This window comes from Scyliorhinus canicula, chromosome 19 (genome assembly GCF_902713615.1).
Source record: "Scyliorhinus canicula chromosome 19, sScyCan1.1, whole genome shotgun sequence".
NCBI classification, from domain to species: Eukaryota; Metazoa; Chordata; class Chondrichthyes; order Carcharhiniformes; family Scyliorhinidae; genus Scyliorhinus; species Scyliorhinus canicula.
The window spans coordinates 19,475,602-19,498,913 of NC_052164.1; the positions used below are offsets into that span (position 1 = coordinate 19,475,602).

Sequence of the window (23,312 nt, forward strand, 5' to 3'; positions counted from 1 at the left end):
CGGAGTCACAGTGCGATTATGTTTGAGCAAGTTTGGGTTGTGTTTAATTGTTATTAATAAAACGTAGCTCAAATTCCCAACCCCCTCTTTAGTTTATGCACCTCTTCGAGTATTGTCCTGAGAAAATGTTCAGTGAATGCGTGCAAGCTTTACTGCCTGAATTCCATAAAACAGACCTGCTACTTTGGGAGAATTCCCAGTGTTAGCGTTAACACGATTGACTGCTGTTAGCAAATGAGCTCGGGAGAAGCTGAGCTTTTACAACTTGATGCTTATGCTGAAAGCAATCCACTTCCAGATGCCTCATTCTAGATTTAATATTTCCCTTCACTAGATAGGCTGAATCGTTTTTATTTATAAATATCTTCAAAGGTGTTGCAAATAGGAATAAGGCCCTGCTGTTAGGAACGGCGTTTGTCAATTAGTGGACTTTCTTTCATCTCTGCTGGCTCTCCAGTATGTTCTTCATTAAGAACGCCCTTTCTCATGATATTCAGCTGGTAGTTGTAACAGTCTGATGGGCCCGATCAGCCTCCGGGCCTATCAGGCACCAGGAATGAGAGCCAAACTAAATCCTGGTTCTTGGATATTGGCCAAGAGTGCAGGAAAATAGGTTTGCCAGGTGGGTTACTGTAATTTTCTACTTGCACACACCAAATTTTCCCTCTGTTGAATCACACTGGTCTGACATTGATTTCTTCAGACTTCATCGATCTGATAGCAAGCCAGTTGGGCTCAGTAGTGAACTGTTGACTGGCTTGTCAGTGAGTGATGTCTGTAACTCCCGACTCTGTCCTACTTGCCAAATCACATGATCGTCAAATTAATTCTGATTACCCTTTTTAAAAAAAAAAATTTCCTCCTGCATTTGCTTTTTGGAAGAGAAAGAGAGAGAATGTTTGCTTTTAACATTGATGATTCTGTGAGGATTTGTTTCCCCATCTGCTGTGGAATCATCGGGGAGAAACAAAACCTGGAAGTGATTTCTGTGGTTTGCTGTTATTTTGTTTTTCCGACCTGAAAACAAATCCTTTTAATATGTGTTTCTTTCAGGAAATGCTTTTGTTTTATTATTTTTTTTAAGAGTACCCAATTATTTTTTCCAATTAAGCAATAATTTAGCGTGGCCAATCCACCTATCCTGCACATCTTTGGGTTGTGGGGGTGAAACCCACGCAGACACGGGGAGAATGTGCAAACTCCATACAGACAGTGACCCGGGGCCAGGATTCGAACCTGGGTCCTCAGCGCCGTAGGAAGCAATGCTAACCACTGTGCCACCATGCTGCCCTGGAAATGCTTTTGTTGATGGCACAGAACATTTCTCAGCTGTGACTTCCTTGTTTTAAGAAAATAGCCAGGCTGAAATAAGCTCTTTGCTTTAATGAGCAATTTCAAGGAGATGTTTTTGGGTGGTTGAGCCATGCAGACCATAAAGGTGCCAGTTGTTGTCACCTGGGTGCTGAGTCGGTTGGTCTTAGTCAGGGTGGCACTAAGGGGCACTGTGATTGATTGGTTTCAGTGGATCTCGGCTCCCCCATGGGTTAGAGAAGGAATATTGGAGGTCGAAGTGACTCTTGCCGATTTGAAACCGAAATTCCTGCTGGACAGTGAACAAGTGAGTGGGGAGCCAGGCCAGGATTGCTCTCCAGCTGCTATGCCCCACAAGGTGAAATAGCCTGCCAACATTCACTGTTCATCTCACGGTAGCCTCACGGTAGCATGGTGGTTAGCATCAATGCTTCACAGCTCCAGGGTCCCAGGTTCGATTCCCGGCTGGGTCACTGTCTGTGTGGAGTCTGCACGTCCTCCCCGTGTGTGCGTGGGTTTCCTCCGGGTGCTCCGGTTTCCTCCCACAGTCCAAAGATGTGCGGGTTAGGTGGATTGGCCATGCTAAATTGCCCGTAGCGTAAGGTTAATGGGGGGATTGTTGGGTTACGGGTATACGGGTTACGTGGGTTTAAGTAGGGTGATCATTGCTCGGCACAACATCGAGGGCCGAAGGGCCTGTTCTGTGCTGTACTGTTCTATGTTCTATGTTCTATCTCCACCTGGTGACAATTGCCCAGCGATTGTGGAACTGGACTACAGGAAGACCTTAATTCACTCAGCAGAGTAGAAATGCTGTACTTTGGAGTTTACGCAGAATTACGTAGACTTTACAACACATAAACCGCCCACTTGGGCCAACTGGTCCATGATGGTGTTCACACTCTGCACTTGCTCCACCCACTTTACCTCATCTGATGTAATCTTAACAGTTTGCCCTTCTAATCTTTTCTTCCTCACGCACTTCTCAGACTCCGCCTAGGCGTCAATGGCATTTGCCTCGAGCAGTCCAGAACTCACGGCTTGGATACCCGAGGGCACAATTTTCAAGAAAATCAGAGATGCACAAGAGTCCTGTTGTGTTGGAGGAGTGCAGATATCCGAGCTGTAGGGCTGGAGGAGGCTTCAGAGATAAGGAGGGCCAGGCCATGAAGGGATTCGAGATGGATGAGGATTTTAAAATTGATGCATTGTTGGCCTGCGAGTAAATTAGTAAACCAGTAAATTGGAATTTAAGTACCATATTGATGTCATACAGATAAAGAGCAGCTCTTCTGTCGTACTCCAATCCAATAATCATTATGCTGCATTATTCCCTCTTTCTCCAAATGAAATTGCAGTTGTTTCAGAATATGGTCTCAAACGTACTGTAAAACAAATTGTGCCATTATTGCTTTCACTGCTTTTCAAAATCCTCTAGAGTAGCCGCAGTCGCTTCCTGCAGCAAGACATGTCCACAGAATCCATGATGCACTAAATGACGAGAGGTGTCCGGTATTTTTTTGTGATTATTCAGCAGAATCTCTTTTCTGGCTGTGGATTTACTTTTCCATTCTGCCGATTCTCTTCCACTATTCATGTCCACCATCCCACAAAGGAACAATTTTACACATCATTATCTGGCAGAAAGTGTTGCTACGCTACCTTTCAGAAGCAACTCGAAGGCAGTTCAACTCTCTCTTAACAATAAAATGAGTCACATGTGTTTAATTCAATTACTGGAGGTTAGAAAACTAATGAATTTGCAGAGACCTTAAAAGATTTTGTTAATTGAAGACATTTATTCCGCTCCCTCCCTGCACCAATTTTTCCTTCTCTCCTTTCATTTACTGGTTCTTGTGGACAGTTCTGCTTTTAAGGTTGGTCGGGAATTACTGCGGGGTGGGGGGATGTAACCTGTTGGTTTGTATCCTTAGACTGTGGCTGAGGTGTTGACCCTTTGTTCCACATTTGAGCTGCTGGAGCCGCTTCTGCTTAGGCACTTAATGAATAGTTTTGTCATAACTGAACAGGAGATTAAAACGATCCCACTCAATCACTGTTTCGTCCTGCACTGCATCACTGGCATGGCTCCACTTTCTCTGCAAAGTGTTACACATTTCCAAGTAACACTGACAATTGGAAGACCTGCAGGAATTTCTCATGCATGACCGTGGAACAATTGCCTAGCTCTGGGGGGGGAAAAGAAAACAGTTTCTTTATCATGAAGTTAAATTTCAGCGAAACAATTGATCAGTGAATGGAAACATTTGAAACAGATTTCAACTTCCCAGCGGAACAAATAACTATACAAGGGTTGCCCGAAATGAGATTGGTCTGTGGCATCTTTCAGGGCATTTGTTTTTTTTTTGTATCAGGATTTGTGAACGGTGGACATCTTTGTTTAGTAATTTAAATATTTAATGAATTTGGCACTGCATGCGTATGGGTGTACTGCATGATGAAACACTATGGTCTTATACCACAGTGCTGTATGGCACTGTTGCACTGTATCAGGATCACATTGCTATCAAAAATCCCCCTTCAGGAAAGTACACGTTGAAAGAATGAATCCGATTCTTCAATGATGATCCTTCTATGATTGCGTTTCCTGCTGCTATTTACTATAAGTGCATTTCTTTTTTTTTAAATTCCAATTAAGGGGCAATTTAGTGTGACCAATCCACCTACCTTGTACATCTTTGGGTTGTGGGGGTGAGACCCATGCAGACACTGGGAGAATGTGCAAACTCCACACGGACAGTGACCCGGAGCTGGGATCGAACCCGGGTCCTCAGCGCCATGAGGCAGCAGTGCTAACCATTGCAGCATCGTGCCGCCCGTATAGGTGCATTCCTAAAGAATGGTCCTTTGCTGAGGTATGAAGGTATGCCATTACATGGAGAACTGTGCTGAAAATAAGACTTTCAATACAGAGAGGTTGAGGGAGAAAATTTTAACAAGCAATTCATATTCTTTCTGCAATTATTGTATTGACAAGAACTGCAATAGGAACATGAGTGGGCCGCTCAGCTCGTCAAACTATTTTGCCATTTAGTTAGATCATGGCTGGTTTTAAATGGCAGATTTAACTATGGGCCTGGGGGCCTTCATTTTCTTTGAACAGTGGGAGACCCTTAACAGGTCTGGCCACTGCAGGTGATAGGTCCTGCCCTTGGCCTCTCCACCAACATCCATACCCCAGACTACCCAACACCCCCCAGGCCTCACTACCTCTCCCTGCCCTGAGACACTAAAATTTATCTGGCTCTGGACTCATGGGTCTTCAGACTCTGGGTTCCACTTGCAATACCAGTGCTGTCCACTGCAGGTCCTGGCACTGCTGGAACTAAAGAGCTGCCGGCCTTTGAGGCAGGGCTTGAGGGGCACAAGTCCTGTCTCCAGTAAATTCACGCTGCTTGGAGAGTTAAATGGTTACGGAGCAGTGGGTCTAAACAGGGATGTGTTCACCCCAGGCTTCCCAGATGGTGGGATGGCAAACTCCACCATCTGAAAAATCTCGACCCTGAAGTATCATAATATTCAAATCATCTTGAGTTATGGGTCAATTTTCCATTAGCGCTTTTGATTTTGATTTTTGTGCCTGTGCAGTGGCTCGAAGTGTGTTGTGTCCATAGCTACTTAAACCTTTTTGCTCTTCAACAGTTAGGAGAATAATCCGATTTTGTCTTTCTTTCCTCCAAATTCGATGGCTCCACGTTTCCCCTGTATTGAACTCCAGCTGCCTTTGTTTTGCCCATGTTTTATGGTCTGGGCAATTAAATTGTGAAAGTTTAAAAAAGAAATAATTAAGGGCTGAATAAATAAATAATCTGTGTAAGAGGAGCTTCAAATTTAATTAAATGTTTTATTGTTGTCTCTTATATAGTTAATCGTTTCTGATATCTAAACTTGGCCTACAATGAATAGCTGCAGGAAAGAGCAGGTCCTATATTTAAGTGTGTACCATCAATAAAAATGTGTCCACTGTGCAGCAATCTGTGAAGGAAAAGTTCAAACAATACAAGCCATTCAACAAAGCCATTAGAAAATTTAAAAATAAGAAATACTTCAGTCATATACCTGACAACCCACTAGTCCTTTGCTGGAGGCTGCAGTATTTCTTCTCCCCTTCCAGTTATGGAGTTAAAGCCACCAATGTTTATTTTGTTTCACCCACAAGATTAATCACCAGGAAAGGGTCACTTGGTGCTGAGTGGCTTTTTCTGTTGTCAGTCTTTCTCCCCACTAGAAGACCAATTGAAAACTCAGTGCAATGGGTGAGGAATGGCGCTCTTTAATGTATTGACCACTGAAGGATTTTGGGACTATCAACATTCCAATCAACCTTTTCCAGGTTTCTGAACCCCCTTGCTTTTCCGCCCTCACCGAATTAAGTTCTGGATGGGAACCTTCCCGTTTCACTGCCAATTGAGGCCCTTAAGTGGTCAATTGGTGATCAGTTATATAGTAACTTATTACATGGTTAACCCAGCTGCAGGTGGTCCTGTCGCATCATGGTGTGCATGGTAAGCAAAGCTCTGTGGACCAGTTGTCATGTACGAGAGTGGGCAGAACAGGGGTCCCTTGATCAAAGGCAATCAGTGCTTGATTGAGGGACTGGACATTATAAATGAGGAGATAAGCACTACCCCCCTGCTTTTACTTCAGTCACCCTGCCCCTCCCATTCCCAGGAAAAACTACCTCCCCTCCTCCACATTACTTACCTATGGCTTGTCTTCTCTGTGACCCTGGGACTTTGTGGGGGTGGGGGTGGGGGTTTGCGTTGACAGCAGCAATGGCCGTTTTAGTGGCACTGCTGAATACAAGAGTTCCTGGTCTCTGATTGCCTGGCATCCCTCTTTAGACAGGAGGTGTGCTCCCCAACCGCCCCCCCCCCCCCCCCCCCCCCCACCCCCAACATCTTGATTCCCTGGAATAACCCGCCAGTGCCTTGCTACTCCTTAACTGGCATGTGGTCGTCAGTGGGCCTTCAGAAAAGAGGCATTAGGGGGCGGCATGTGGCGCAGTGGTTAGCACTGGGACTGCAGCGCTGAGGACCTGGGTTCAAATCCCGGCCCTGGGTCACTGTCCGTGTGGAGTTTGCACATTCTCCCCGTGTCTGCGTGGGTTTCACCCCCACAACCCAAAGATGTGCAGGTTAGGTGGATTGGCCACGCTAAATTGCCCCTTAATTGGAAAAAAAATAATAATTGGGTACTCTAAATTTATATTTTAAAAAAGAGGCATTGAGGATCTCTTGCCTACTGTCTCACAGGCAAGTGAGACCACAATGCCACAACAACATTCCACACCACATCTAAAAGGTGCCTCTGAACTGCACAAACACATTCTGAGGTAAAGCCAGTTTAGTTGCTGTCCTGTGAAGCAATTTTACCGAATACTAGGTGCTTCCAAATTTTAACCAGTGGCTGGAAAAAAATCAGTCTGAAACATTAACTCTGCTTCAGTCTCCACGGATGCTGCCTCAACTGCTGAATATTTCCAGGAGACGCGACAACGCAAAATTGCTGAGCAAAAACTTATAGCTAAGTTCCGCACGCATGAATGCGGACTCAACCGGGATCTGGGATTCATGTCGCATTACATTCGGCCCCCACCAACAAGCCTGGACTTGCAGAGGCCTACCGACTGAACTGGCTTGGGACAATTCACACCTCTTTAACCTGGAGTTACCTCTCTCTCTGCATCTTTGATGATTTGATTGCCTGCAGGTGCTCGCATTCCGGGGCATCTCTGACTGTGTCTATATAAACATTTCTGGAACAAGCCTTTCCATTCACCTGAAGAAGGAGCCGTGCTCCGAAAGCTCGTGTTTGAAACAAACCTGTTGGACTTTAACCTGGTGTTGTAAGACTTCTTACAATATTTCCAGCACATTCTTGTTTTTATTTCAGATTTCCAACAGGCTCAGTATTTTGCGTTTGTTTGGTAGAAAAAACATCAAGTCTTTCTTAGGCTTGCTTAATGTGCAACATACCATCAAGGTTTCATGCAAAGCGATGATTGGATTGAATGTGGTGACAGATCTTTGGACATTGGCTCCCACTTTAAGGGTGAATCGTTTAAGACCCAATAGGTCAACCCACTCCTCCCTACTCTACCTTTCAACCGCTTCCCGCAATAGAATGCTTACAAAAAGTACCTGTATTAATTTGCTATTGCTTCTTTCCTCCTTTTGTGCACAAAATGCAGGTGTTCCAGTTATCCCTGAATGCACCTGCATGCCCTTCAGCCCACACAAATTAATTCTGTCCCATAATTAAAATCCCAATGATCAGTTTTAAGTGTACCTTCCCTGAAAACAATGACAAAAACATGATTTTAATGAAATATTGCACAGTGTACTAACATATTGAATGGTTATGGCTTAAATGGAGATTCTGAAAATTGGGATCCATTTCGATTTCTGGCCAGCAGCGTTGGATTCCAACATGGATCCAAAAAGTAAGAGTTCGATGGCCAGAACACGACACTCTGACTCATTTATCAATGATTTAATGAGTTTCTCCCTGGTTTATTGACTAAACTCCAGTGACAGTAGCAGTGCTGTATTCTTTCTTTTTAAAAAAAAAAGATGTATAATAGTCTTTTGTTCATTAATGATGAATGGATGGAATTCACCAGTGATGCTTTCAGTAAGAATATTAATGGATTGGAAGTCAGGGTTGCCCACAGTGTAACAAGACTGACATGCTAATCAAGGAAGATGCTAATATTTAGACGACATTAATTTATAACCTAATGGCATCTTGCATTACGGCAAGTATTCAATCAGTCAGCATTGTAAATTTGTGCAATCACAGACAATATTGGAGAAAAACGACCTGTCAACAATGATACAGTATTCATGCTTGGTGTGTTTGAATCCCTTTCTCCACCGCCCCCCACCCCCCCCCCCCCCTCCAATCTTAAATTATTTCATTGATTTTCTTTTTTTTTTATAAATTTAGAGTACCCAATTCATTTTTTTCCAATTAAGGGGCAATTTAGCATAGCCAATCCACCTACCTTGCACATCTTTGGGTGGTGGGGGCGAAACCCACGCAAACACGGGGAGAATGTGCAAACTCCACACGGACAGTGACCCAGAGCCGGGATCGAACCTGGGACCTCGGCGCCGTGAGGCAGCAGGGCTAACCCTCTGCGCCACCGTGCTGCCCTATTTCATTGATTTTAAATCCATCTGTATATGTGCTCAAATTTTTCTCTATTAGAAAAGTTAGTGGGATTTAATATAATTGAAAGATCTGTAGCACTGTTGCTTCACAGGGACCAGGGTCCGAGGTTCGATTCCTGGCTTGGGTCACTGTCTGTGTGGAGTCTGCACGTTCTCCCCATGTTAATGTAATCCGACTTGTGACAATAATAAAGGTTTTTAAAAAAAAAAGATTATACATCACTGATGTTTCCTTTTAAAAAATTTTTTTTAGAGTACCCAATTCAATTTTTTTTTCAATTAAGGGGCAATTTAGTGTGGCCGATCCACCTACCCTGCACATCTTTGGGTTATGGGGGTGAAAGCCGTGGAGACACTGGGAGAATGTGCAAACTCCACACGGATAGTGACCCGGGGCGGGGATTGAACCGGGGTCCTTGGCGCCGTGAGGCAGCAGTGCTCACCACCCTTACATCACTGACATTTCTAACCTCAGATATTTCTGAAATTAATCTTTGTTGATGTAGCTTTGTAAAGAATGATTCACTTCTCCAATCTGCGCCACCGTGACAATTTCTGGTACTGGTAATTAAACAAAATTTAGAAATGCAGCGAACCAAGTGGCATTCCTTAATATTCTCACCAGGTAGTTTTAAGGATCCCTGCAGATCTTGTTTCAGAAAATAAAATATAAATTCAGCCATTTTGAGTTCGTTCAGCAGGGCTAATTAAATTTTTAGACCTTTGATCTTACTGATGTAGGAATATTGGCTCTCTTATCTAATGGTTAATTCCAGTTGAGAATTTTGCAAAATATTTTTAATTTTGTAAATTACAAATGGAAATATATTTTCCTGAAAAATACTTTTCCCTTCCAAAGTCTTGCTGGTGGAACTAATTAATTGTTGCCTACATTTATTGTAATCTTCGCAGTCTCTCAGGTTTGATTTCCTTTTGGGCGGCACAGTGGCGCAATGGCTAGCACTGCTGCCTCATGGCGTTGAGGACTCTAGTTCGATCCCGGCCCCGGGTCACTGTTTGTGTGAAGTTTGCACATTCTCCCTGTGTCTGCGTGGGTCTCACCCCACAATCCACAAGATGTGCGGGCTAGGTGGATTGGCCAGACTAAATTGCCCCTTAATTGGAAAAGAAAATAATTGGGTTTAAATTTTGTTAAAGGTTTGATTTCCTTTACTTATGCCTGGTAACCAAGAACTCACTAGTTGTTTCTAGCATTCTTCCAAGCTTTTATTCTATTCAAAGCCCTACTCGCCAGTCCCGTGCATCATATGTGGTGGGAAAATGCCAAATATGTAGTTTAACACTTTTTTTTTAAAAAAATCATAACATTCACAATTTCTGCTCAAAAAGGCAATTTTTTTATTAGAGCCACATCTATTCAAGAATAAAATCAAAGTCATAGATTTGACGCATTCATTTTGAATATTTTACCAGCTGCTATGTAGTTAGTCTTCATCCTTCCTCATATCTGAACTCCTGGCTTCATCCAAGTGAGTCACCCTATTTAGTCGTAGTGAACATGAAACTATAATGAATGTTTTGGCACTGCACAAAGTGTTGCCAATTTGTGCGCTTGTTGCATTTGTAGCTGTATTAGTATCCTCACCTTCAACATGGCTAGCTCGGGATACCACTAATAGAAGATTAATGTTGAAAAGAGAGAAATGTTGCTGAAGCGATACCAGTTACCCGGCCGTACATCCCCAAAATTGACTGATTGAATCAAACAATATGTTGTTCCAGTCATTTGTAATAGGCAGATACTAAATGCATTCAACCAGGCCACGCTTGCAAAGCCCAAACAAAATATCTCCTGTTAGATGTGAATCTGCAATCGGGCAGCACTTGTAGAAGAATTCTGAATGCGCTAATAGCTACACTAACAACCAATTTAGGATAATCAGTCAAGTTCACAACATGACTCACTTACGCTTGCTCAAAGCAACACACACATTCAGACACACAAACCTCCATTCTCTGCAAATACTAGGAATATTTTCAAGTCTTGTAACTTTTTTGCATTACTCAAGAGCTTGGGGTATTTATAGTTTCTAGAGGCAAGTTGGGCTGTTGGGAGGGAGGGGATGCATATGGATCAAATCACCAGGATCCATGCCTTCAAGAGTTCCAGACGCCAACGTGACCACCTCGCTCTGATGTAGCTGTCTCAGGGACCAATGTGCTTGCAAACAAGCGCACAATGGGTGCTCCGCGTCGGAACAAAGTTCCAGCCCTCTGGATCCGATTGTCCTGCAGCGAGAGCACAAGTCCATGTGGCCATTTGTCTTGACAGCCAGGGGGCATTTTGGGTGATGCGGATGTCCGCCAATGGCCGCGCTCTCACCCTCCCACGCAGGCGCTGGCCACTAAAGGACTAAAGTGCAATTTTAGGAGCAATTGAAATGTTTCAACCCGAACTTGATGGAATGAAAATACGTCTTATTAGTTTTTAAAGTTTCTTATTTCCCTTCTGTACAATTTTCTCTGATGTATTACAATAGCTTTAGCATTGTTCTAGTTATTTTATTTGTGCATGGCAGGTTGCACATAACTAGTGGACCATTACTGTTGGATCATTACTCTTTTTTTTTCTGGCCTAACTTTAATTATTTGATTAATTGCTGATTGGCTAATATCTGAATTACTACCATAAGTCTTGTTAATAATCCTTGCATCATGAATTTCTTTATATTTCCTAGTTACTAGTTTCCTGTATCAAATTTATTTTCTCTGTTTTTGACAACGGAAGTCAAATATGATTGATATTGACGTGTGACACGCATGGAATTCCCTCAGCATCTATGTTTCCAGTTCAGTTATCCAACTCTTTTCCAATTTACTACTTCACTTGAATTGGCTCATTGCACGTTATTTCAAAACAAAATGAAACCAAGATCAAAAATAAACTATTTCCTGATGGTGTGTGGCTGTGGGGGCATCGGAAATGAATGATGCACCTGAAACATTGTCTGTTACTCTCTCCACATATGCCACCTGACGCGCTGAGTGTTTCCCGCATTTTTTATTTGCATTTCAGATTTCCAGAATCTGCAGTACTTTACTCCCCTATTATATTCTCTGCATGTTGGGGCATTTGTAAGTCTGCTTAGATTCAATTACGTATGGGAAATTATTTACCTCACAATGCAAAGTAAATTTTTCTGTTTAACAAAGCCCGCTTATGTGGATAGAATAACAGATCTTTGTCGGTGAATTAGTTGGTGCTAATTTACTGAACGGTTTTGGCAGTTTTAAATTTGGAAGTGAGAACATCATATTTGCCAATAGGATGTGTCCCTGTTAGTTCAAAATATTCTCATTTGTACATGAGATTGTTGTTTGCAGTGCTCAAGGTTCAAGTCTTTTGGATGTTCCAGTCCGGATATTACGTAGAGCCAAGTTCAAAGAAGCGGCATTGGTTGCATAACTTGAATGACCCTGGAATAGAATCCCTACAGTGCAGGAGGAGGCCATTCGGCCCCTTGAGTCTGCAGCAATCATCTGAAAGAGCACCCTACCTGGGTCCGTTCCCCTGGTCTATCCCCGTAACCCCACCTAACCTGCACATCTTTACACGGTAAGGGGCAATTTAGCATGGTCAATCCACCTAACCTTTGGGCTGGGGAGAAATCCGGAGCACCCGGATGAAACCCACGCTGACATGGGGAGATTGCGAAAACTCTATGCAGTCTCCACGATGGGAATTGAACCCAGATCCCTGGCACTGAGATAGACGGTGCAAACCACCCTGCCGCCCTGTGTGTAATTGTCTGACAAAGCAGTAGTTATAGAGTGTATCATACTGAAACGTGGTCTTTCAATGGGCTTTACAAATAGAGTGTAGAGTACACAAGCAAAAAGGTTTTGCTAAACCTATTTTTTTAAAAACCAACTATGGTTCCCAATTCTGGGAACCAGAATGTTGTGAGGGAGGGTTAAGGGAAACGGGAGAAGCACCTGGACCCATGATTTATCTCTCTGGTTTTGGAGTTGCCTTGTCAACAAATCAGCATCTTTGCCTCCTGTAGTATGAATCATGGTGAGGATCACGTGAAATTTGGCATTCCAACATCCACTGGACTCTTGGTTATATGGCAAGTCATAAAAGACACTTGGGCTTTGCAATACCGCTAGTCGGTGCCTCAAAGATGTGTGATGTGGTGATGACCTGTCATCTCTCTGATTTCTCAAGTTGCCTAAAGGTAAACCGCACACGCCGAAGATGGGCTTCAGTATTCTTCAGTGCTGCTGATTAAGTTGTCCAGTACCAACAGCATACTCCGAATGCCATTTAATAGGACGTATTTCTGTGCCCGGATGACCCATGTGTTGACCTTGCACAGCAAGGCGTGTGTCAAAGCTGAATTCCTAACCCCAGAACAAGATTTGTGGCATGAAGAGGATTTCCAATATCCAATAATTCTGAGTAAATGGCGGGTTATTTGGAACTGGCCTTTGTGCCGCAGACTCCCCAGAGATTATCAGAAGTAACCTCCCGAAATAATACAGCTTTGCTCTTCATTTCTGAGAGAAAACGCATTCCAGTAGCCTTAATGGAGTCAAGTAAAGTTCTCCGTCCAGCCAGGCCTGAATCGGGAAACGCGATCGGGCGGAGAATCGCGGGTCAACTGAAATCGTGGTCGGTGCCGGGCGTCAAAAAGAATGCCATTCTCTGGTCCCTCCACAGTGGCGTGAATGCGTTCTACACCGCGTGCTTGCGTGGATATGCAAATTTACAGTAAACGCCATTGGCATACCATTAGTGGGCCCACACCAGAATTCTCCGGGGACTCCAGTGATGCTCCGCCTCCGCCAAGAGGAATTCTCCACTGCGTGGTTCACTTGCGGTATTTAAAATTGGGAACCGGTCGCCGTGGTTGCTGACGGTGCGGCGGGGGGGGGGGGGGGGGGGGGGGGGGGGGGGGGGGACAAAGTATCCAACAGCGCTATTGTGTGCTGACAGTTGAGCCGCTGGCCCGGGAGTGTCTGCCAGGGCTGTGGGGAGTAGCGAGGGGTGGCTACGAGGTAGGTTCTGGGGTCGAGATGGCCACAGCTGACTGCCCACTGGTAACCTAGCGCCATGTGTCATATCAGTGCACCCGCATCTGGCGTAACAAAAATATTCTCCTTTTTTAATGAACGTGTGAACTGGGCTGTGAACCGCAAAAATAGACTTGGGTGGAGCAGCAAATGCAGTCATCTAAACAACTGCTTGCGTCTTTTTGCTGTTTTGTTTTGTGACTCACGGTGTGCCTGTCCTTCTCACCTGCATCAGAAAGTAAAATAATCCTCCCTGCTTCAATGTTGTGACTACACCTGGCACCCTCTGGCTTTACACAATTTCATCTGTCACTTAATTTAAGAGGAAACCATAAGCCACCCATTTTCCAAAGAAAACAGGAACTGAACACCAGTTGAGCTGCTGTGTTATTGTTCATGGATAGTCAGCCTCGGTGGCCTGGTTGAGGTATTTGGGTGGTAATCTGGTTTATCCCTTGTGAATGCCGTTGTTCCTCTATTCCCAATGAGCCGGCAAGTCCAGATAGATCCTGAGCTCCAGTGAAATGTAATTACTGTTCGAGGTTTCCGCAGATTAGCCTGGTTTGGGCTCCTTCCTGGAGGAGAGACCAGATACCTCCCAAGGTCAGGAACAAATCTACAGGAAATGGCTGGTTTTCTTCTGCTTGTTTGTATATTTTTGAAGGTTGTACGTTGTGATTTACTGTTTATATGCAATGTGTGGCATTCAGGGTGCTCAATCTGTCATATGCACAGACTGATGCCGTGTTTCGAGAGCAGCTTGAAAATCCTCAGTACATTAGCCACAATCGAGTAGTGAGTATTTGTAATGATGAAAACAGAAAATATCATTCACTGAAGGTTGCCATGAGCATCTGCAAAGAAAATGATAGTTCAAACCATATGCTCATGGTGTATTACGGGTTCGAGTCATAGGGCCGGAAGTGTGGGGTTGCAGCGGCCCCATCTCCAGCATACAAAATCTAGCACAGGCTGCCTAAGATTCCCCGGCTTGGCCCGCAGCTTTTTAATGTCAGTGGGGTAGTTAATTGGCCTGAGGCGGGATTTCAGGAGAGGAAGTCCCCCCCGCCCCCCCTGGGCGTGTCAATCCACACCCAGGAGCGGTGTAAAATTCTAACAGTAGTCCTGGAATCATTAAGGCACAGAAGAAGGCCATTCACAAGAAATAGGAGGAGGAGTAGACCATACGGCCCTTTGACCTGGTCCTTCATTCAATGCAATCATGCTGAGCTTGGGCCTCAACTCCATTTTCCCATCTCCTCCCCATAATTTGTAGTTGCCCGAGGCACCAAAATTCTGTCTGTCTCAGCCTGAAATATATTCAATGATGAAACATCCTCACCCCTGTGGGTAGAAAATTCCAAAGACAATGCTTTGAGTGAAATCATTTCTCCTCATCTCAGTCCCAGATGATTGCCTCCCCTTATCCTGAGACTTTGCCTCCGTGTTTTAGATTCACCGACCAACAGAAACAATCTCGCAGCCTCTACCCTCACAAATCTCTTCAGTGTCTTGTAGGCTTCAATTAGATCTTTTCTCATTCTACTGAACTGCAGAGAATATGTCGCTGCTGGCATGAACAGTGCGCGAAAGGTGAATTTGGGGCCTGTGGGGGGCGGAGAGGGGATTGAGCACCATGGCCGTGCTCGGGAGGGGACTGCTGTTGAGTTAATACCAACTGCAGTGGGAAGAGGCCCTGATAATTGGGCATTAATTGCCTACTCCAGGACCTCGATTGGCGACGGGGCAAGAAGGCCAACCACGGGTCTCCCTGCCACAGACCTAATAGGGTGGAGGCAGGAACATGGTGGGCTTCCCTGCTACTATCTTCCCACCTGATTTAAATACCCTCCCTGCCCCCAAAACCCATGCGGTGGAGACTAAAATACCACCCAATGTGGATTTTCTTTTTAGTAATGCTGTATCAAAATCAAACTCGCTTTCCCTCCATAACTGGTTGATTGTAGCCCACTGAAATGTGCAATCCAATGAGCAGTTCACTTTCTGCTTTCTGGGTTTACTAAATGCAGCATTCCGGCATGAGACATGTTCAGTGACCTTCTCTTTGATCTCTGTGGCCCATTGCAAATGTTTTGTTTAACGGCTTTTCCAAAAAAAAAGAAACTGCACATTGCTTAGTCATGACGGGAGCTCTCACAAGGTGTGTAAAATAACTCCTTTTCCATCCCATTCTGACATCTTTCTTCATTTCCCTCCAGGATCAGCATATTATGACAACGTTCGCCCGCTGGCCTATCCTGACTCGGATGCTGTGCTAATCTGTTTTGACATCAGTCGCCCGGAGACTCTAGACAGTGTTTTAAAGAAGGTTGGCGTCAATTTCTCATCCTTTTTAAGGAAGTAGACCAGTCGGGTTGTGTGTCTAATGTTGCAGGAAAAAGAATTAGGCCCAGCTGGAGGGCAGAAATTACCTTGTGTGTCCATTTTAGCAAAAGAAAAATGATTAGCTCATGGGGATGAAATTTCTCGCCGGTTGAAGTAGCGAACCTCCTGCAAGTCCAGTAAGCAGGCAATTTCCACAGGGCGAACTGCTTTAGAATGGCCTTCGAAACAGCTCAAAGGTGAGGAAGGTGCAGGGTTAGAAAAACAGAAAATGCTGGAAACGCTCAACAGGTTCAGGCAGCCTCTGCGAAGAGAAATTAAACGGAGTTGACCTTGAAATGAAATGAAAATCGCTTATTGTCACGAGTAGACTTCAATGAAGTTACTGTGAAAAGCCCCTAGTCGCCACATTCCGGCGCCTGTCCGGGGAGGCTGGTACAGGAATCGAACCGTGCTGCTGGCCTGCTTGGTCTGCTTTATAAGCCAGTGATTTAGCCTTGTGAGCTAAACCAGCCCCTTGTAACGAATGTTCCGATGAAAGGTCGTCAATCCGAAACGTTAACCTTTGTTTTGTTTCCCTACCGATACTGCCTGACCTGCTGAGTCTTTCCAGCATTTTCTGCAGATTTCCAGCATCTGAAGTATTTTACTTTTGAAGATCAAGGGCTATTGGGAGAGAGCAATTAATTTTTGATTACACCATGCAACAACCCACACCGATAGGCCACATTGTGTTATTTTTTTTACAATGAGTACCCAATTCAGGGTCGGTTTACTTTGGCCAATCCACCTAATCTGCACATCTTTGGGATTGTGGGGGTGAGACCCACGCAGACACTGGGAGAATGTGCAAACTCCACACGGACAGGGGTCCAACCCGGTCCTCGGTGCCGTAGGCAGCAGTGCTAACCACTGCGCCGCCGTGCTGCGCGGAGCTACATTGTGCTATAAACTGAAATAGTCCTACAGTTACATTTTACTCAGTTTCTTTTCCGGTAGTATTTCAAACATTAAAACTTATTTTTCTTTTCTGATTTTTGTGTGTGTAAAGCTTTAAGTAAATTTTAAAAATGCTTCCAGAGCTTGTCAGGAGTATAGTCCAAAGCTAATGCAGGGCAAATCTTTTACAGATACCCTCTGGGGACCATGGTTTAAAGTTTAATTATCTTTAAGAAAATGTTGAAATTTTAATTTTAGAAAGGACCATACATAAAGTCCCAAACCTTTCTGTTCTCATTCTGACATGTAAATTTGCATGCGAGGGCGGTTTAAAAATACAACATGCTTTTGGGCAACTTTGAGAAAGGGATGCGTTCTTATGATTAAAGGGTTAGATCTCACAATACTCTCGTATAGTAGCCTCAGAAAGCAAGCTGAGAAACCATGACTTCTCAGTGGTATGTTTTCATAGTCTCACGTTCCTAGCATTTTTTTTAATGCTTATTGATGCAAGCCAATGTGTCAGTCACAGTTGTACTAGAGGGTAAAGTGCTGGGAAACACAAAATACTAGAGTCCCACAAAAGGTCAGAAAAGAAATGTCCATTTTTCTCTGTACAGATGTGGATTGTCTGTGTGTTTCTGATACTTTGGGGTTATTGGTGGAGGGTGTCCACCGACTGCTTGTTATCCCTACCCTGTGGAGATGAGAGAGAGAATAGGATAAGAGCAGGAGCTTCAGCCTGATGGTATTACTTGGAGACAGAGGGCTACATTTATAAGAACCAGTCCAGAGAGATGAACAATATTTTCTGGGCTCATCCTTCAGTCCACCGCTGAGGGAGAGCTGCAGCATTGGAAATGTCAAAAACCATAGAATGATAGAATTCCAATAATGCAGAAGGAGGCCATTCAACCCATCAAGTCTGCACTGACCCTCTGAAAGAGCACCCTACCTAGGCCAACTCCCCCACCCTATCCCTGTAACCTTACCTAACCTGCACATCTTTAGATGGTGGGAGGAAACCATAGCACCCAGAGGAAACCCACGCAGATAAGTGGAGAACGTGCAACCTCCACATAGCCACCCAAGGTCGGAATTTTAAAAATACTTCCAGAGCCAGTCAGGAGTAAAGTCCCTGGCGCTGTAGGGTAATCTTTCGTTAAAAAAATACGAAAAGCAAATAATTTCCAGTGTGACCTTTTAATATTGCTTTTGAATGACCTTTCAAGAAGTTTGAAGCTGAGGAAGGTATAGGGTGATTAAAAATGGAAAAATGCTGGAAATAATCAGTCGGTCAGGAAGCCTCTGTGAAGGGAAATGGAGTTGACGTTGTAATGGTTAACAATGTTCTGCTGAAAGGTCATCAACTTAAAACTCTAACTCCTGTTTCTCTCCCCACTGATGCTACCTGACCTGCAAAATATATTTCGCATTTTCTGTTTTTATTGCAGATTTCTGGCATCTGCAGTATTTTACTTTTGTAGGTCTAGGTCTATTGGGAGAGAGCAGGACAGTCCAATTAGGTTTGACTACTCTATTCAAGAACCAACATAAATACGATGGACCACATTGCGCTGTAAACTGATATAGGTCTACAGTTAAATTTTACCCAATTTGTGCAAATCAGATGTTAAAACAAGGTGCATCTGTCCTCTAAGGAGACATGATCCCACGTCGTTTAGAAAATGAGCAGAGTATTTACCCGGGTATCCTTTCTTTTATGTATCCCTCAACCAACACCTAAAACACAGGGCTGGATTGGCTAGAAGGTTAGGGGGTATAACCCGCTCATGGGTCCAATGGCTGCTCTATAGAGATTTAACACTGGGGCCAAAGTGAATTGCTTTAAGATAAGCTCCCGCTCCCCCATCTTGGATGTCCCACCTTGGAGATCTGCTGGTCAATTGAATGGCTGGGAGTTCTGCAGTCCCAGCAGTGCCACTGGGAGCTATGGCCATTGCTGGGACTACGGGCCGTTCCACCATGCCAAAGTTCACAGGTATGTCTGGAGTCCTCTCTGAGACCTGCCAATCTGGACTCGGTGAAGAGAGGGTGACCAGGGTGGAAGGTTGGGTTCACGAGACGAGTGGGAGGGTTAAAATAGTAGGATTAGCTTGGGGTGGTTGGAAGGGTGGGGGGCTGGCAAAGAGCCACCAATAGGGCGAAAGAGCTGATAAAGGAAGTTCCCTCTATCCCTTCACCTGACACTAGACCACTCAATTAAAGTGCCAACTTCCCTGCCGCGGATAAAATATCAGTGGTGGCAGAATGAGGACCTTAATTGTTCATAGAATCCCTACAGTGCAGAAGGAGGCTATTCAGCCCATCGAGTCTGCACCGACCCTTCAAAAGAGCACCCTAACCATGTGCACACCCCCATCCACCGCACCCTAGCGCCGTAATCCCATAACCTAACCTGCACATCCCTGGATACCTAAGGGGCAATTTATCATGGCCAGTGCACCAAACTTGCACATATCTTTGGAGTGTAGGACGAAACCGGAGCACTCGGAGGAAACCCAGACAGACACTGGGAGAAAGCACAGAGTCTACACAGTCACCTAAGGTCGGAATCAAACCTATGTCTCTGCCGCTGTGAGGCAGCAATGTGACCACTGTGCAAGTGTGCTGACCACTTAAGGGCATCAATAGGCCCAAGGGGTAGCCAATGCGTCCCCTACCCGTGTAAAGTTTCAGCGGTTGGGGAGGGGCAGGATGGTGGTTGGAAGGCCCACGTGCCGGATTTATGTCCAACCCCACCCACCCTCCACCTTCAAACCACTGCTGGGGGGAGTATAAAATCCAGCCCGTATGGTCTGATCCTGATCTCACTCGGTGCTAAAGCCATTCAAATACTGTCAGTGGCTGATATCTGCTGCTTCCCAGATGTTACATCAAGGTTACGGCCTTTGAAATCCAATGTTTAAGCCTTTCTCACTTACAAATTCTGAGATTCCATGACTCTGGCAATTGGTAGCCACTTTGTATGGGCGAGCACATGTCCAACTGGCTGTGGAGTGCTGCACAAATGCTTAGAACCTGCTGAAGTGTTGACAGTGTCCCTGGCTTTAACTCTCTGTAAGTAGGTGGGTTTTGAATGAGTTAAACTATCGCCTGCTGTGTCTGTGCATGAAGGCATGTGCCCTGGACAGATAAGGCCCATGTTTCACTTCTAGATTTCTTGCACCTCAAGCTTCCGAACTCCACTAGGCTCAACCAGTGTGGTGCTGAGTGCAATCACATCCCCAGAGAAAAGGGGGCAGTACCTAACGGTCAGAAAGATTCATACTACATTGGCCACAATTTAGAGCTTGGCATTCTGGGAGCAGGCCGCTTGACCTATGAGGGAAAGTCCCAGAGGACCATAGGCTGCTCTCCCCTTTTGAGTGAGAGAGAGAGAGAGAGAGAGCTGACTGGTGGTGAGGGTCACCTCACCTCAGACGAAGGGCAAGGTTGAGAAGGCGGGGCCTTCATGAATAACCTCAGCCGCTAGGGGATTTGAGTCCACTCTGTTGGTATTGCTCCGCATCGTGAACCGGCCGTCCAGTCAACTGAGTTAACTGACCACAAATGTGCAGTAAGGAAGGGACAACAGAACAAGAGCTGTTTTCAAAACAGGGAAAATATTGCACTCGCCTGGCTTGAACTAAATACTGTGTCCTTTGTGTGAAAGAAAACGCTCCAGACCTTAATTTGTTGCAGTTTATATTTTAGAATATTTTCAAAAGCATCTGGTAAATATAGAAATACCTTGCCTTAAATGGCAAAGACTGGAAGCCAAAGTAAACCAAACTCTGTTTTCCAGTGATGCAGGCAGCAAGATCTCTGGCCTATTGACCCAGTAAGTCCTGCCAACTACTAAGTATGTAGAAAATCCTTCTTGCCCAATCATTCCTGCTGCACTAGGCTTTACATGGAAACTAGCGAAGCTGAGAGAGCAGAACAGTGGACAAAGGGTATTCAGATCAATGCGACAGTGTTCCAAACATAAGTGTCTATAACACCCTCCTGACAGGCATTTCAGGATTAATAGCTTGAGCTGTGCTAGGCTCCCTGACTGAGCCAACTTGTGAGAAGACCTGAGTGCACTCCTTAGATCTTCTCATTAAAATGCAACTTTCTATTTTTCATGAGATCCACTTGTCCCCTGAAGATTATTTTGCTCTTTAGTAAGGGATTATTAGATTTTGGTAACACTGTAAAATCACAAATTATGTTAGCATTTGAGACACTTATAGCTTGTATAAAACAAAAGTAGAGAGAGACACTAACTGACAATGACACAGGGAGCATTGGCAGATACTCTGAAAAATAGATGTCAGAGTGATCAAAAAAAAATCATTTTAAAACCAACTGTCCAGTTGGACTTTAAAAATGTCACAAACTGGGTGATGAGCTGGGTTTGGGAAACCGATGTCTTCTGGCTGCCACGCCATGCTATTATGAAATGGTAGTCTCCAAATTGGGATGCAGCATGTTGCAGTTAATAGATTTAATTCCAATCAAAGACTCTGGAACCACTGGATGTCAGATCAATTCAGATAACTGACTGGGCAGTTTTGCTTCTTTTCCCAAGTTCACCGTAAGTGCAAGAGACAGTAGGGATCACTGAGTGGACAGGTATGAAAGCTGCCACCAGAGAATTCTTAAACTTAGGACATGAATCTCTTGAACCCAACTTGTTTAACAGATAATGATGTTCAGTCGGGGATGGCACGGTGGCACATTGGTTATCACTGCTGCCTCAGCGCCAGGGACCCGGATTCAATTCTGACCTTGGGCGACTGTGTGGAATTTGCACCCCGGCGATAGGTTGGGGCTGTGGGCCTAGTTACGGTGTTCTCTCAGACGGGCAGTGCAGACTCGATGGGCCGAACTCTGCACTGTACTACGAGTCACATGTAATAGCTGAATACAAAATGTGCCCATACAATGGTACTCCCGAGTGAAAGTCAGCTTTAATCTTAACCAAACCTTTGCAGATTGTATATCCTGTACTTTTATGTGTCCTGTGCAAATTGGCTGATGGGCACAATGAGATATATATATTTTTTAAATATGTGCACATGTTCATGGGTTGAATTGTCAAAGCGGGTTTGGGAAACCGATGTCTTCTGTCTGCCACGCCACGCTATTATGAAATGGTAATCTCCAAATTGGGATGGAGGCTCATCATCCGGTTTGTGGCACTGAGTATCTCCAGGAGGCAGGAGATGCCTGTAGAGCACCAGCAGCAAATGCAAACTGTAGCCATGATGGGGTTTGTCGCTGCCTTGTTGATTGGAGCAGGCAGCTCCTCAAGAGGATAGCATTAATGCAATTGAAAGTGGCCATGCAGCCAAAATACGGGGACGATTCTCTCAAATGGAGCCCAAGTGTTTGTGCTTTCGTGAATGTCGTTGCGTTTCACGACGGTTCAAACCGGGCCTCGGGTCCCGATCGATTCTGATCTTCACCGGGGGCCAGCACGGTGCTGGAGCGGTTCACGCCCGCCTCCAGCCTCCTACTCTTCCCGGCGGGCAAATGGGCACCGCCCGCCAACCCGCACAGGCGCAGTTGGGCCGCCGCCAACCTGTTGCGCTGCGCCCCCAACTTCAACTTGGTGTTCATGGGGCCAGCCGCGCAGGAACGTAGGCCCCGGGGGGGGGGGGGGGGGGGGGGGGGGGAAGAGGCCGGCTTGGCCGGTGGTAGCCGCAAGCGATCGCAGGCCAGAGCCCATTGGAGAGGACCCCCCCCCCCCCCCCCCCCCCACCCACCCCACCCCCCCCCCCCCCCCCCCCCCCCCCCCCCCCCACCCACCCCCCCCCCCCCCCCCCCCCCCCCGGACAGGCCGTCCCCCCGACCATTTGCGCAGAGTTCCCGGCAGCAGCGACCAGGGATGAACGGCGCCGGCGGGACTGTCGTGTCCACGTGGCCGCCCGGCCCTTCTGGCTGGAAAATCGGCGGCCCCGCCAATTCCAGTGCCGCGCCAACATCGCCGGCGCAAATGGCGCCGATTCTCCGCACCTCGGACAATCGCGCGCCGGCGTTGTGGTGTGGTTGCGGCGATTCTCCAGCCCCGTGCGGGGCTCGGAGAATTGCCCCCAAAGACAATGCGCCCTATCCTGCACAACATTCCCCATGCCCCAAGACCTTTTATTGTTTGAAATCAAACTTTCAGTTCTCCCTAAATTCTATCCAACCGCTGTGCGTTAATGTGCATGTACCAGACCGTTCAGGTTTGCTAAATTCTGCAGTGAAAATTACCCCCTCTCCCTCCTCGGCCCATTAAGGTGCTCTGCAGGGATCTTAATGAATCAATTATTTGGGGTGAGCACCCCTCGTCTCCCCTTTAGAAATTGTGGTGCATTCTCACCCCCGCTGGCAATTGAAAATCTGTCCCCATGTTCTGGCAATTCCTTGCAGCTGCTGGCTTTCACTGACATTCAGTTATATTGTTGGCAAGTTTGGAAGTCTCGTACTTTCTCTGCAAGGGGC

At 45.5% G+C, this 23,312-nt stretch overlaps 1 protein-coding gene across 1 annotated transcript in view; it reads left to right on the forward strand.

Moving 5' to 3' along the window:
- LOC119953921 (rho-related GTP-binding protein RhoN-like) overlaps nucleotides 1-23,312 on the forward strand; it is a 72,838-nt gene that overhangs the window by 33,909 nt on the left and 15,617 nt on the right. The window contains exon 3 of the mRNA XM_038778592.1: nucleotides 15,770-15,879. Coding sequence (XP_038634520.1) covers nucleotides 15,770-15,879 — 110 coding nt within the window. The remainder of the gene's footprint in view (nucleotides 1-15,769; nucleotides 15,880-23,312) is intronic.